At 43.4% G+C, this 11,525-nt stretch overlaps 1 protein-coding gene across 2 annotated transcripts; it reads left to right on the forward strand.

Annotated features, from left to right (window-relative positions):
- Positions 1-2,317: 2,317 nt before the first annotated feature.
- Positions 2,318-11,512, forward strand: LOC124232472 (stimulated by retinoic acid gene 6 protein-like). Of its 2 annotated transcripts, XM_046649439.1 has the most exons (5): positions 2,318-2,446; positions 7,310-7,385; positions 9,798-9,879; positions 10,212-10,260; positions 10,729-11,512. In XM_046649439.1, exons 1-5 carry the CDS (start codon positions 2,320-2,322, stop codon positions 10,848-10,850), a joined length of 456 nt encoding a protein of 151 aa, XP_046505395.1. In that variant the 5' UTR covers positions 2,318-2,319; the 3' UTR covers positions 10,851-11,512. The 2 variants fall into 2 exon arrangements, with proteins under 2 accessions (XP_046505395.1, XP_046505394.1); XM_046649438.1 differs by having other exon boundaries at positions 10,212-10,866.
- The last annotated feature ends 13 nt before the right edge of the window (positions 11,513-11,525 follow it).

The raw sequence follows: 11,525 nt of genomic DNA on the forward strand, positions 1-11,525 counted from the left end.
CCAAGAGTGAACTATGATGGTGAACTATGGACGTTGGATGATACTGATGTTTCAATATAGCTGCATTAATTGTAACATATGTACCTCTCTAGTGGGGGATGTTGATAATGCAGGATGCTATACAAGTGTGGGGGCAGTTAGGACTACGGAATGTCTCTGTACCTTCCTCTCAGTTTTACTGTGAATCTAAAACTGCTCTAAAAAAATAAAATCTTTAATAATAATCTTGAATAATAATAATCTTTAATAATCTTAAATTTAAAAAAGTAATCCACACAAAATCAAACTGATAATGGTTAAATCTGCACATGGTAAAATTTATCACTGACTAAAATTCGATCGGAGAGAAATATATTTGAAAACATTTTGATACGCAAAATTCAACCCAAGAATGTTGACTTGGTAGAAATAATGATACCTAATGGAAACTTACAATAGCAGAATCTATAGTCACCAAATTATGCCGTGAACAAAAATCACGTCATTTAAACATAAAGTTATTGATACTAATAATTTCATTGAATTGAAAATAAACGTGGATAAACTAGAATTGGTTTACTGTTCTATATTTCAAAAAATTGATCAAAAATTAAAATGTCTTATTTCATTTTACTCTTATTTGAGTGTGCTTTCTCAAAAAGAAATTTTAAATGTCGGCATAATTCTGACTTCAATATTGTATTAAGCACAGAATCAAAACATTTCATGTGGTCAAAGTTATCTGAGCTAAAATGTCTGAGTCAAAAGGGAGAGATAAAAATAGAAAGGCCGGGGGTTGGCCTGGTGGTGTAGTGGTTGGGTTCCCACGTTCCACTTTGGCAGCCCAGGGTTCGCAGGTTCAGATCTTGAGCCCAGACCTACACACAGCTCATCAAGCCATGCTGTGGCAACATCCCACATGCAAAATAGAGGAAGATTGGCACAGATGATAGCTTAGCACCAAACTTTGTCAAGCAAAAAGAGAAAGACTGGCAACAGATGTTACCTCAGGGCCAATCTTCCTCACCAAAAAAAAAAAAAAAAAAAGCAAGGCCAAATTATCTTCTGCTCATTTTAAATGTACTAGGAAGATGATGCCTATATAAATTAATCCTGTGATTAAGTTATAAGTGACTGTATTAGTTAGGTTATGCTGGAGTACCACATAAATGCCCAAATTTCAATGACTTAACACTATACATATTTGTTCCCACATAGCAATGTTGAGTGGTGTTCAGGTTTGGGAGGCAGCAGTTCTCCGTGTTATTCCATAACCCAGATTCTTCCATCATGTGCCTTCATCATGCCCGAGAACCCTCACCCTCTGTAACCAGTCAGCAGAAGGGGAAAGTGCGTGGAGAAATGCATGTGGGAGGTTTTCAAAGGCCATGTGGAAGCAGCACACATTCCTCCCACTCACTCCTCGTCCATTGGCAAGAACCAGTCAGGTGGCCACATCTAACTCAAGGGAGGCTGGGAAATGTGGTCCAGCTTTGTGCCCAAGGAAGGGAGAATGGATTTTAATGGACACCTAGAATTCTTCGCAACAATAAATAACTCACTTGGAGTTATTGTTTCTTAAATTTTTATTGGTTCTCTACTCTGTGACAATCACTATGCTAAGACCTAGAAGAGAGTCCTGGCCTGGGAGAAGCCCATGGTCTAAGAGAAGGAGCTAAGATATGGTATAAAGCACGCACCCTCTAAAGAGAGAAAAAGGAAAGGTGAAAGTGCTCCGGAGGTTTAGTGATTATTCCAGATTGAGAAGCCGCCTGAAGATGATAGCATTTGAGCTCCACATTCAGAGATAAACAAGATTCAGTTGGTGAAGTAAAATGGCAGCAGCAACTCTAGAAGCAGTGGCATGATGATAGGAGGCATCATGGCATGGTGACAGGATGGTGGGAGTGAGCAAGCATGATATGTGTACAGGAAGCAGTACCTTCTCCAACTTGGTTACCACCAAGATGCAAGAAGGGGAGCCGTGAGAGAGATGGCTGGAACTGTCCCCAAGGTCACCCCTTATTCAAAGTGAGCCATTCATTTCACTCTGATTTCATTAATGTTTGAAAAGTCCTTGAGCCCTTGTGGGGCCTAACCTTGTATGCTAGAGGGTGAAGAACAGAGCGTGGGGTAACTCCTGTCTCCAAAGAAGTCACAATCCCGTTCATCTCGGTACAGCCAATCTGAAGTCTCTTTCAGATGAGTTTCGAACTTCAGTGAGCTTTGGCCTTAAAACCAGAGAGACCCATGTTATTCATGTACTGAGCTGGACTCAGGTGAGACCTTGAAACATTCACTCTGTGTCCCCAGTTCACTGCCATTGAGTTCTGCGTGTTCATGTATGTGAGAGATGAGCTAGACCTGTTTGAGGGAGAGTTGGAGAGTTACATCGCCTCCGTGAACCAGACGGGGACCCTGACCCCAGTCATCCTGCAGGTGAAAGAGCTGATGAACGTCGCCAAAGGTAAAACCATCCCGCCACCTTTGTTCCTGCCACCTGTGTGGGAAACAGAGGGACTTGTAACTGCTGGCAGGCGCACACCTGTATGATTATTGCTGCTAGTATTGATATTACCTGCATGAGGTGACTGGTCTGGGAGAAAAATGTGTTACGACTGACAAATGCCTGCCTGCGTTGACCAGAAGGTCAGTGGGGTCAGGACACAGGCCATGTTGTTAAAACCCATTTGGGGCTGAATTGAATAAGCCCTGAGAATTTTCTCACCTAAATAGCTTATTTTGTTTCAATGCCAGTGGGAACAACTAAAATCATCATATATCTTTCACTTTGGAAAAAAATAAAACATCAATTCTTGACTTTTCTTTAAGATTATATGAAAAGTTTATTTATGTCTTTCAAATTTTAAGTTCAGGCTGCTATGCAAATTACCATAGGCTGGGTGGTGTAAAGAATAAACATGTATTTCTCAGAGTTCAGGATCCAGGTGCCGGCAGATCTGGTGTGTGGAGAGGGCCTGCTTCCTGCTTTGACTATCTTCTCTTCGTATCCTCACATGCTGGAGAACAAGGAGAGGAAGCAAGCTCTCTCGTGTCTCTTCCTATAAGGCGCTAATCCCCTCATGAGGGCTCCATCCTCATGACCTAATTACCTCCCGAAGGCCCCATCTCCAAGCACCACCACGTTGGGGATTAGGGTTTCAACATATGACAATCAGGGGGACACAAACATCCCATCCATAGCAGCCACTTCACCTTTCTTTGAAGATGACATATTCTAATTATATGTCCCTTGCCCATGGAGGCGGGAGAGTTCTTCACTATTCCCTGATGAAAAAGGACCCCGGACAAGATGTCAGGATAAACTTACTCTGTGTCATTGGACAAGTCAGGTCTCCTCTCTTGGCCTCAGTTTCCTCATATGTAAAACGGGGTTTGGATAGGGGTGCTAGATGGTTTCCAAAAGCCTTTGAGGTCTAATATTTGGTGGCTGTGAATTACCAAATGTTCCTTAAGCCATGAAACAAGTGATGCAAATGGTATTTTTACTTAAGATTCATAAGCTAGTAGAACATCAAAACCAGAGGGGAATAGATCTTCTATGAATGATGTGAGGAAAATTCTCTTACATATATGTGACATGGAATACCTTTTACATGAACACAGGCAGGTACTGCTTCTCCTGTGTTACCATACTTTGTTGCCCTTAAGCATTTTTATTCATCTTTAATGTAGATTTATGTTCAGCCTGATGAGTCCTTGAGTGTAATACTCAGCTAGCATATTCTACGATTTCAGTAACACTATTCCAAGTCATACTTTTAAAATTCACATTTCCATCCCTGTTCTGGGCAAGTTTAACACAAACCTCAGTTTCTTGGTCTGGATTTCTCGGTCTTGAATTGTAGCAAATATATCACCATATTCACTCATGTTTTATTCCCTCTTTGATATATTTCTCACATGTTTAAGCCCTTTGAGGATCAAAACATAAAATTTTCACCCTATATTGATCTCTTCCAGCTTTAAAAAGCTACCCTGTTGCCAAGAAAGACTTTTATGCTGAAGATGCTTCCCCTTGGGGAAGATGAAGGCATTAAATTAAAGGTGTGCAGTCATGTTCTTGCTGCTTGCTGGAGCAAGTCCTCACTCACTCTTCTGTGGCCAGACTCCTCCCATCCTTCCCTTCTAAGGGTGTCTCCCCTGCATTCACAGGCAGGAGATCATGGCTGTCTACCGGCATCCTTTGTGTTGGTTGAGGTTTTGGATAAAGCAATTATCCTGGTGATGCTGGGACAAAGACACATCTGAAACTCGGTAGGAATGGAAATCAGCTTCTTTTTTTGTGTGTGAAGAATATTTGCCCTGAGCTAAGATCCATTGCCAATCCTCCTCTTTTTTTTGGCTTGAAGAAGATTAGCCCTGAGCCAACATCTGTGCCCATCTTCCTCCATTTTGTATGTGGGATGCCTCCACAGCATGGTTGATGAGTGGAGTAGGTCCACACCCGGGATCTGAACCTGTGAACCCGGGCTGCTGAAGCAGAGTGCGTGGAACTTTAGCCACTTGGCCATGGGGCCAGCCCCCTTTTTCCTTCTTTTTAAAACACTTTTATGAAAACATAATTCACATACCATACGATTCACCCATTTAAAGTGTACAGTTCAATGGGTTTTAGTATTTTCTCAAGGCTGAGCAGCTATCACCACCATAAAATTTAGAACATTTTCATCACCCTAAAAAGAAATCATGACCATTTGCAATTATTCCCCTTTTCTCCTGAACTGTCGCAGCCCAGATAACCATTAATTTCTGGCTCTACGGATTTGCCTATTCTCCACATTTTATATAAATGGAATCATACAATATGTGGTCTTTTCTGCTTGGTTTCTTTCACATAGCAAAATGTTTGCAAGGTTCATCTATGTCATGGCATGTGTCCGACGTTCATTCTTTTTTATTGCTGAATTTTATTCTGTTGTATGAATATACCACATTGTATTTATCCACTCATCAGTTGATGGATATTTGGGTTCTTTCAACTTTTTGGCTTTTATGAGCAATACTGCTGTGAAAATTCATCTACAAGTTTTTCATGTTTTCATATATCTTGGGTATATGCCTAGGAGTGGAATTCTGGATCATAAAGTAACTATGTTTAACCTTTCAGGGAATTGCCAGACTGTTTTCAAAAGCAGCTGCATCACTGTGTATTTCCACCAGCAATGTATGAGGGGTCCAATTTCTCCATATTTTCACCAACACTTGTCGACATCTGCCTTTTTAAACATTATAGCCATCTAGTAAGTGTGACCTGGCATCTCATTGTGGTTTTGATTTGCATTTCCCTGATGGCTAATGATGTTGAGCATCTTCTCATGTACTTATTGGCCATTTGTACATCTTCCTTGAGTAATGTCTATGAAATTCTTTGCCCACTTAAAATTGGGTTATTTGTTGATTTATTATTGAGCTGTAAGAGTTCTTTATATATTCAATCCACAAATTCTTTTGAGAGATATAATTTGCAAATATTTTCTCCCATTCTGTGAGCTGCTTCTTCACTTTTTTGATGGTGTCCATTGAAACACAAATGTTTTTAATTTTGGTGAAGTCCAACATCTCTTTTTTTTCTTTGATCACTTGTGCATATCTAAGAAACTATTGCCTAGCCCAAGGTCACAAAGATTTACTCTCCCATTTTCTTCTGAGAAAATTCTGAGAATTTTAACTCTTACATTTAAGCCTACGATCCATTTTGAGTTAATTTTTGTATACGGTGTGAGGTAAGGGTCTAACTTCAGTGTTTTTCATGTGAATATCAGTTGTCTCAGTACCATTTGTTGAAAAGCATATTCTTTCCCCATTGAATTGTCCTGTCATCCTTGTTGAAAATACATCGACATTGAGGTCGTACTTCTGGATTCTCAATTGATTCCATTGACCTATTTGTCTGTCCTTATGGCAGTACCACACTGCCTTCCTTACTATAGCTTTGTGGTACGACCGAAATCAAGAAATGTGAATCCTGCAATTTTGTTCTTCCTTTTCAAGATTGTATTGCCTACTCTAGGACCATTCATTTCTATATGAATTTTAGGATTAGCTTGTTAATTTATGCAAAATGGCATTGGAATTTTATAGGGATTGGGTTGAATCTGTAGATCAATTTAGGGAGTATTGCCATGTTAACAAAGAACATCCAGCACATGAAAGTGGGATGTCTTTCCATTAATTTAGGTCTTCTTTAATTTCAGCAATCTTTGTAGTTTTCAGTGTATAAGTTGTATACTTCTTTTGCTAAATTTATTCTGAAGTATTTTATTCTTTTTGATACTATTGCAAATGCAATGTTTTCTTACTTCATTTTCAGATCGTTCATTGCTAGTGTGCAGAAATACAAGTGATTTTTATATATTGGTCTTGTGTTCTGCAAACTTGCTGAACTCATTAATTAATTAATTTCAATTTTTTTCATTCATTCCCTAAGATTTTCTGTATTTGAGGATATGTCATTGGTATATATAGAGAGAGTTGTATTCCTTCCTTGGCAGTCAGGATGCATTTTCTTGCCTAGATGCCTTGGCTAGACCCTCCAGTCCAGTGCTGGATAGAATTGACGAGAGCAGATATTGATTTTCTTATTCCTGAACTTAGGGGGAAAACAGTCAATCTTTCACGTTTGAGAATGATGTTAGCTGTGGGTGTTTTGCAGACGTTTTTTATCAGGTTGAGGAAGTTGCCTTCCATTTCTGGTTTATAGAGTGCTTTTAATTATAAAGAGGTGTTGGGTTCTTTCAAAGCTTTCTCTGCACCTATTGAGAACCAGCTCGTATGGAAGCTTTTACAACCACAAATCATCGTCCTTCCTTGTTTCTCCATCACTCTCTCAGAAATACACAGAATCCCTCTCAAAGCAAATTAGATATGAAGTATTAAAAACTTGCTGGAAGAGAGGTGAATAGTCCAACCCTCTCGACTCCAGTTATCCTTGCACGTGGCTGATGGTTAACTGGGGGTGGGTCACCACCACCCAAAAAGTGGCAGTTACAAGTTCAACTACTAATGGTTTGACAAGGATGGAAGCGACCTGTGATGTGTATACTCCATAATTTTCTCTTCCCATTACTCACTGTAGATTGAAAATATTCATACCGAAGGAGAGGATTGTATAGGAAATAAAGTATATCAATGGTTTGTGTGGCTAAAATGAAACAGAAATATAAGCAAAACTTTATTTACACAAGGAACGTGTTAAAGGGAGCATAATGTATTTTGCCCAGACCTTTCTGATGTCAGTTTCTGCATTTTGAGAATACTGTTTCTGGTTCATCTTCTGAGGCCTCTCATACCACTTTTTCTATTTCAGGAGTCTGGGTGGTGACCATTTTGCCTGCCTCCTTCACGTGTGTGAGCCAGCTGTTCCACATTTTGGCCTGTTACAGGTAAGAGGGCTCTGGGAGTCATTTGCGTCTTCTGCCAGGAAAGTATCTGACAGACTTTCCTAAGAATTCCCGAGCAGTGCAGCAGTGGCTGCACTGGAACCAGGAGCGTATGCAAGATCCAGGGACAACCACATCTATTGGTAGTAAGAAAAAGAAAACTATTAATTTGAGCTTCTACTATCATCTAGACGTTGTGCTAGAATCTTATTTAGATTGTCGCCATAACCCTGAGGGGTACTTTCAACTCCCTTTTTACAGCTGAGATTCAATAAAATAACTTACCCAAGCAAGTAGCAGCCAATCATGTCTTCTGACCCCAGAGACCGTCATTTCTTGTCCACTCTGGCATCTCTATGGGATGTCAGACCTGCCCTGCTCTTCAGAACCAATCACACTGGGCTCCCGGCAGGTGAATCTGGCTCAAGGGGACCTCACAGGACACTGGGTCCAGGGGCCCAGGTGTAGCAGGTTCAAGAACAGCAGCGCAGGAGGAGGCGATGGCCTTCAATCTGTAGCCAGCATTTGCATGCAGATAGCAGATGAATTTTAGGTATCTACTGCTCCCTTGTCTCTGTCTCTCTGCCTCTGCCTATGTCTCTGCCCCTTTATCTTTCTGGCTCAGTCTGTAACTCACACTCACTCACAGGAAGCCCAGGGCCACTTTCCACCACTCCAGAGCATCCTGCCTTCACATGCTCCCAACCTGGCTGCCCAAAGGGTGGGGTCTCTTGCAGATGGCATCCAAGAGAAGACTCTCCTGGCACGAAGAGGCCCCACCTCTCTATCCCCACCCTGGCTTGCTCCCTCTCTCTGCTTTCTTCTCCCTGGACCCAGTGGGTGGATGGCACTTGCTGCTCTCCCCGCCCCATCTGACGTAGGGATGTCTGCTCCTTCATTAGGCTGCAAGTGGCTGGGAGATTTTCACTGAGGCATTTGACCACAACCAGGGACAACTACTGTGCAGAGCTTGCTGCATGGACGTGGGTGGAGGCAGCACAGGGAAGAGAGGGCACCTGTGCTGGGGAGGCCTCTTTCCTGTCCAGGCTGGCCCCTCGCCCCCACACCTGTCACCCAGGAGTGATGATCCTTGCCCTGTCTCCTTTCCAGGACTGTGGGGCAAAGGAAACATTGGATGGGAAAGCACCCTACAAAGTGGGAAGCACTACCACTGTGGCAGTATTTTTATTTTCCTTAGCATTATTCCAACCTACTTACAGGCTGTTTTTTTTTTTTTTTTTTTTTGAGGAAGTTTATCCCTGAGCTAACTACTGCCAATCCTCCTCTTTTTGCTGAGGAAGACTGGCCCTGAGCTAACATCCATGCCCATCTTCCTCTACTTTATACGTGGGAGCCCTACCACAGCATGGCTTTTCCCAAGTGGTGCCATGTCCACACCTGGGATCTGAACCGGCGAACCCTGGGCTGCCGAGATGTGGAATGTGCAAACTTTGCTGCACCACTGGGCCGGCCCCCGGGCTCTTTTTTTTAATGTTACAAAAAGTATGTAGCGTGAACTAAGTCTTCCTGCTATTCAGACCCCAGTTTTTTGCCCCGGAGCTAAACATTGGCATTCATTTTCTGAGTTTCCTTCCAGGAATTTTCTAGTCAAATATATCTGTGTGTGTTCGTGTTCCTGGTAGCGCACTCTGCTCCAGTGCTGCCAAACAGAAACACGACGAAAGCCACAGATGCAATTTTAGTTTTCTAGTAGACACTATTAAAAAGGTAAAAGGGGAGGTGAAAATTATTTAATAATTTACCCAACATAAGCCAGACACCATCATTTCAACATGTAATAAAATACAAACTATTAATGAGATATTTACATCCTTTATTTCATACTAAGTCTTCCCAATTCAGTGGTCATGAAATTGCAAAACAACTTGGGAAATGCTGGAGACCAGAGGTTAAGAAAAAGCAGGACACAGCTGTGGATGTGGACTGTGATCATAACTATGTCGACCTAATCTTTATGCAAAGGGCCAGACCAGCGCATGGGATTTCTTGGGGTGTGGGGTTGTGAGGGGTTGTGGCCCTTTTCCTTTCCCTTTATGTTGTTATAAGGTGGGTCTATCGCTAAAAATGGCTTTCTGTTTTAATTATTATTACTTAAGTAACACATATTCATGGTAGAAAAAATAATAGAGTGAAATGACAAAGATCAAAGACTCACACAGTGTCAACTATCACATTCAGTCTCCATTAAGACCAGGAAAGTGTATGGTATTTTTAGAAAATATATTAAAGGTTTTCAGGCTAATCAGAACCGTCCCATGAGCTATGGTCAATACAGGGAGGCTAAGCTGCCCGCCATCTCCCTCCACAGCAAGCCTTCTGGTTTATATCTATTGAGCTCTAGGTGCATAAAGAGCCGTAGTTATGGACATTACTAATTTCCCACTCTTTCTCTAGAAAGCACATGAGGAGGTTGTGGGCAGAAGATAAACACTTTCTGCCTTTGAAGTTCCACCATCCTTCCTCGTCGGAGAGTGTGGTAAGCCTGCAGAGGCCTCTCTCTGCTGAGACTAAGCAATTTGCCAAAACCTGCTCTTCTGCCTCTCAGATGGGGGCAGGAGCTGGGGGAGGAAGAGCCCCTGACTGGAGTCCAGAGTCCTCAATTCTAGTATGCTCTCCTGCTGACTGCTGACGAGTCACTGTGCCCATCCAGCTTTCGCTTTCCTCATCTGTAAAACGAGGATGATCACAACACCTGCCTCAGTGGGTTGGCAGGGGAACCTCAAATGAGACAGGGATGCTGGATGCATGTGTCAGAGGCAATCGAGGTTTTCTCCCCTCTGAGAGACCCTCCTTTCTTTTAAACATCAGGTGGCCATTGCAAGGTACCCTGGCTGGCAAATAGCCTACATTCTGTGGGGTAAGTGCCATCACGTGACCCATTCGGTCAACCCACATTCCGCGGGCACCGGTAGACTCCTGGTGTGGGCAGGGAGGAGAGAGGTGAGGCAGAAGCAGCCCTGGCCCTTCCTCGAGGGACCTGCAGGAAGGAGGGAGAAGCAACACTCATATAGATCATCATCACCATCTGTCCTGAGCCCACAGGGCGTATACGCTAAGGGTGGTGGTGACCCAGAGGGGGAAGTGACAGTTCACGCCCAGGGTAGGGCACAAATGCTTTCTAGTGGAGTTGACATTTGAACTGCACCTGGGAGGATGAGCAGGTGATGAGCAGGAAGAAAAGGGAAGTCATGCCAGGCAGGAGAAGCAGCATAAGCAAACGTGCCAGGGCTTCGGTGAGAGGAGGATAGAGGGGGACTGCAAGGAGGGACATGCAGGACTGGATCATGAGGGGCCTTGAGTGACTGCGGGCTCCCTTGGCCCACAGGCTACTTCATCATCCACGTGGTGCAGAGCCTGTGTGGCCTGGCAGTCATGTATGGCCTAGTGTTGCCCATCATCCACAACCAGGGCCTGGAGATGCTCCGAGGACTGGGCATCGGGACGTAAGTGTTGGGGATTTCTGTCATTACTCAGGGCCTGGGGTCTGGTGGGCTGTCGCAGCCCCTCTCCAAAATGCCCCTTCCCTCTGGGCTCTCACCAACCTGTGACACCATGCTCTCAGCTCTGATGCAGGGATGAGCCATCATAGCAACTCACAGAATGGGAGCCTTGGAGCCTACAGGATGGTTCCACTCTCACTGTCCAGCAGGGTCCTCACAATTGTGTGTGAGAAGATATATGTATGTCCATTTTATAGCTGGGAAGATTGAGGTTCAGGGAGGTGAAGTGAGAGAGAGGACAGTATAGTGGAAGGAAAGAAGGAATCTGAGCTTCAGTTTTAGATCAGCTCTGAATTTGGGTAAGTTGCTTCTCTGAGCCTCAGGCTACCCATATGGAAGAGGAAGGTGAATGGTGCCATTATTGAGAATTTACTATGCATCTTTTCTCTTAAGAACCCTTTAAGGTTAGGGCTTACATTAGCCCCCTTTTGTCAGATGAGGAAACAGGCACAGAGAGGCTAAGCAGTTTGTCCAAGGAGGGGGAAGAGGCAGGATTGGAGCTGGGCAATCGACATCAAAGCCTCACTTAAGCCCTACCCGACACTGGTGCTCAGAGGATGCACACACGGGATGTGGTACTGTCTGGGGACCTCCCTGCTCTGAGCTCCTTGGTTCCCTCCTC

Source organism: Equus quagga, unplaced genomic scaffold (genome assembly GCF_021613505.1).
Source record: "Equus quagga isolate Etosha38 unplaced genomic scaffold, UCLA_HA_Equagga_1.0 HiC_scaffold_6518_RagTag, whole genome shotgun sequence".
NCBI lineage: Eukaryota > Metazoa > Chordata > Mammalia > Perissodactyla > Equidae > Equus > Equus quagga.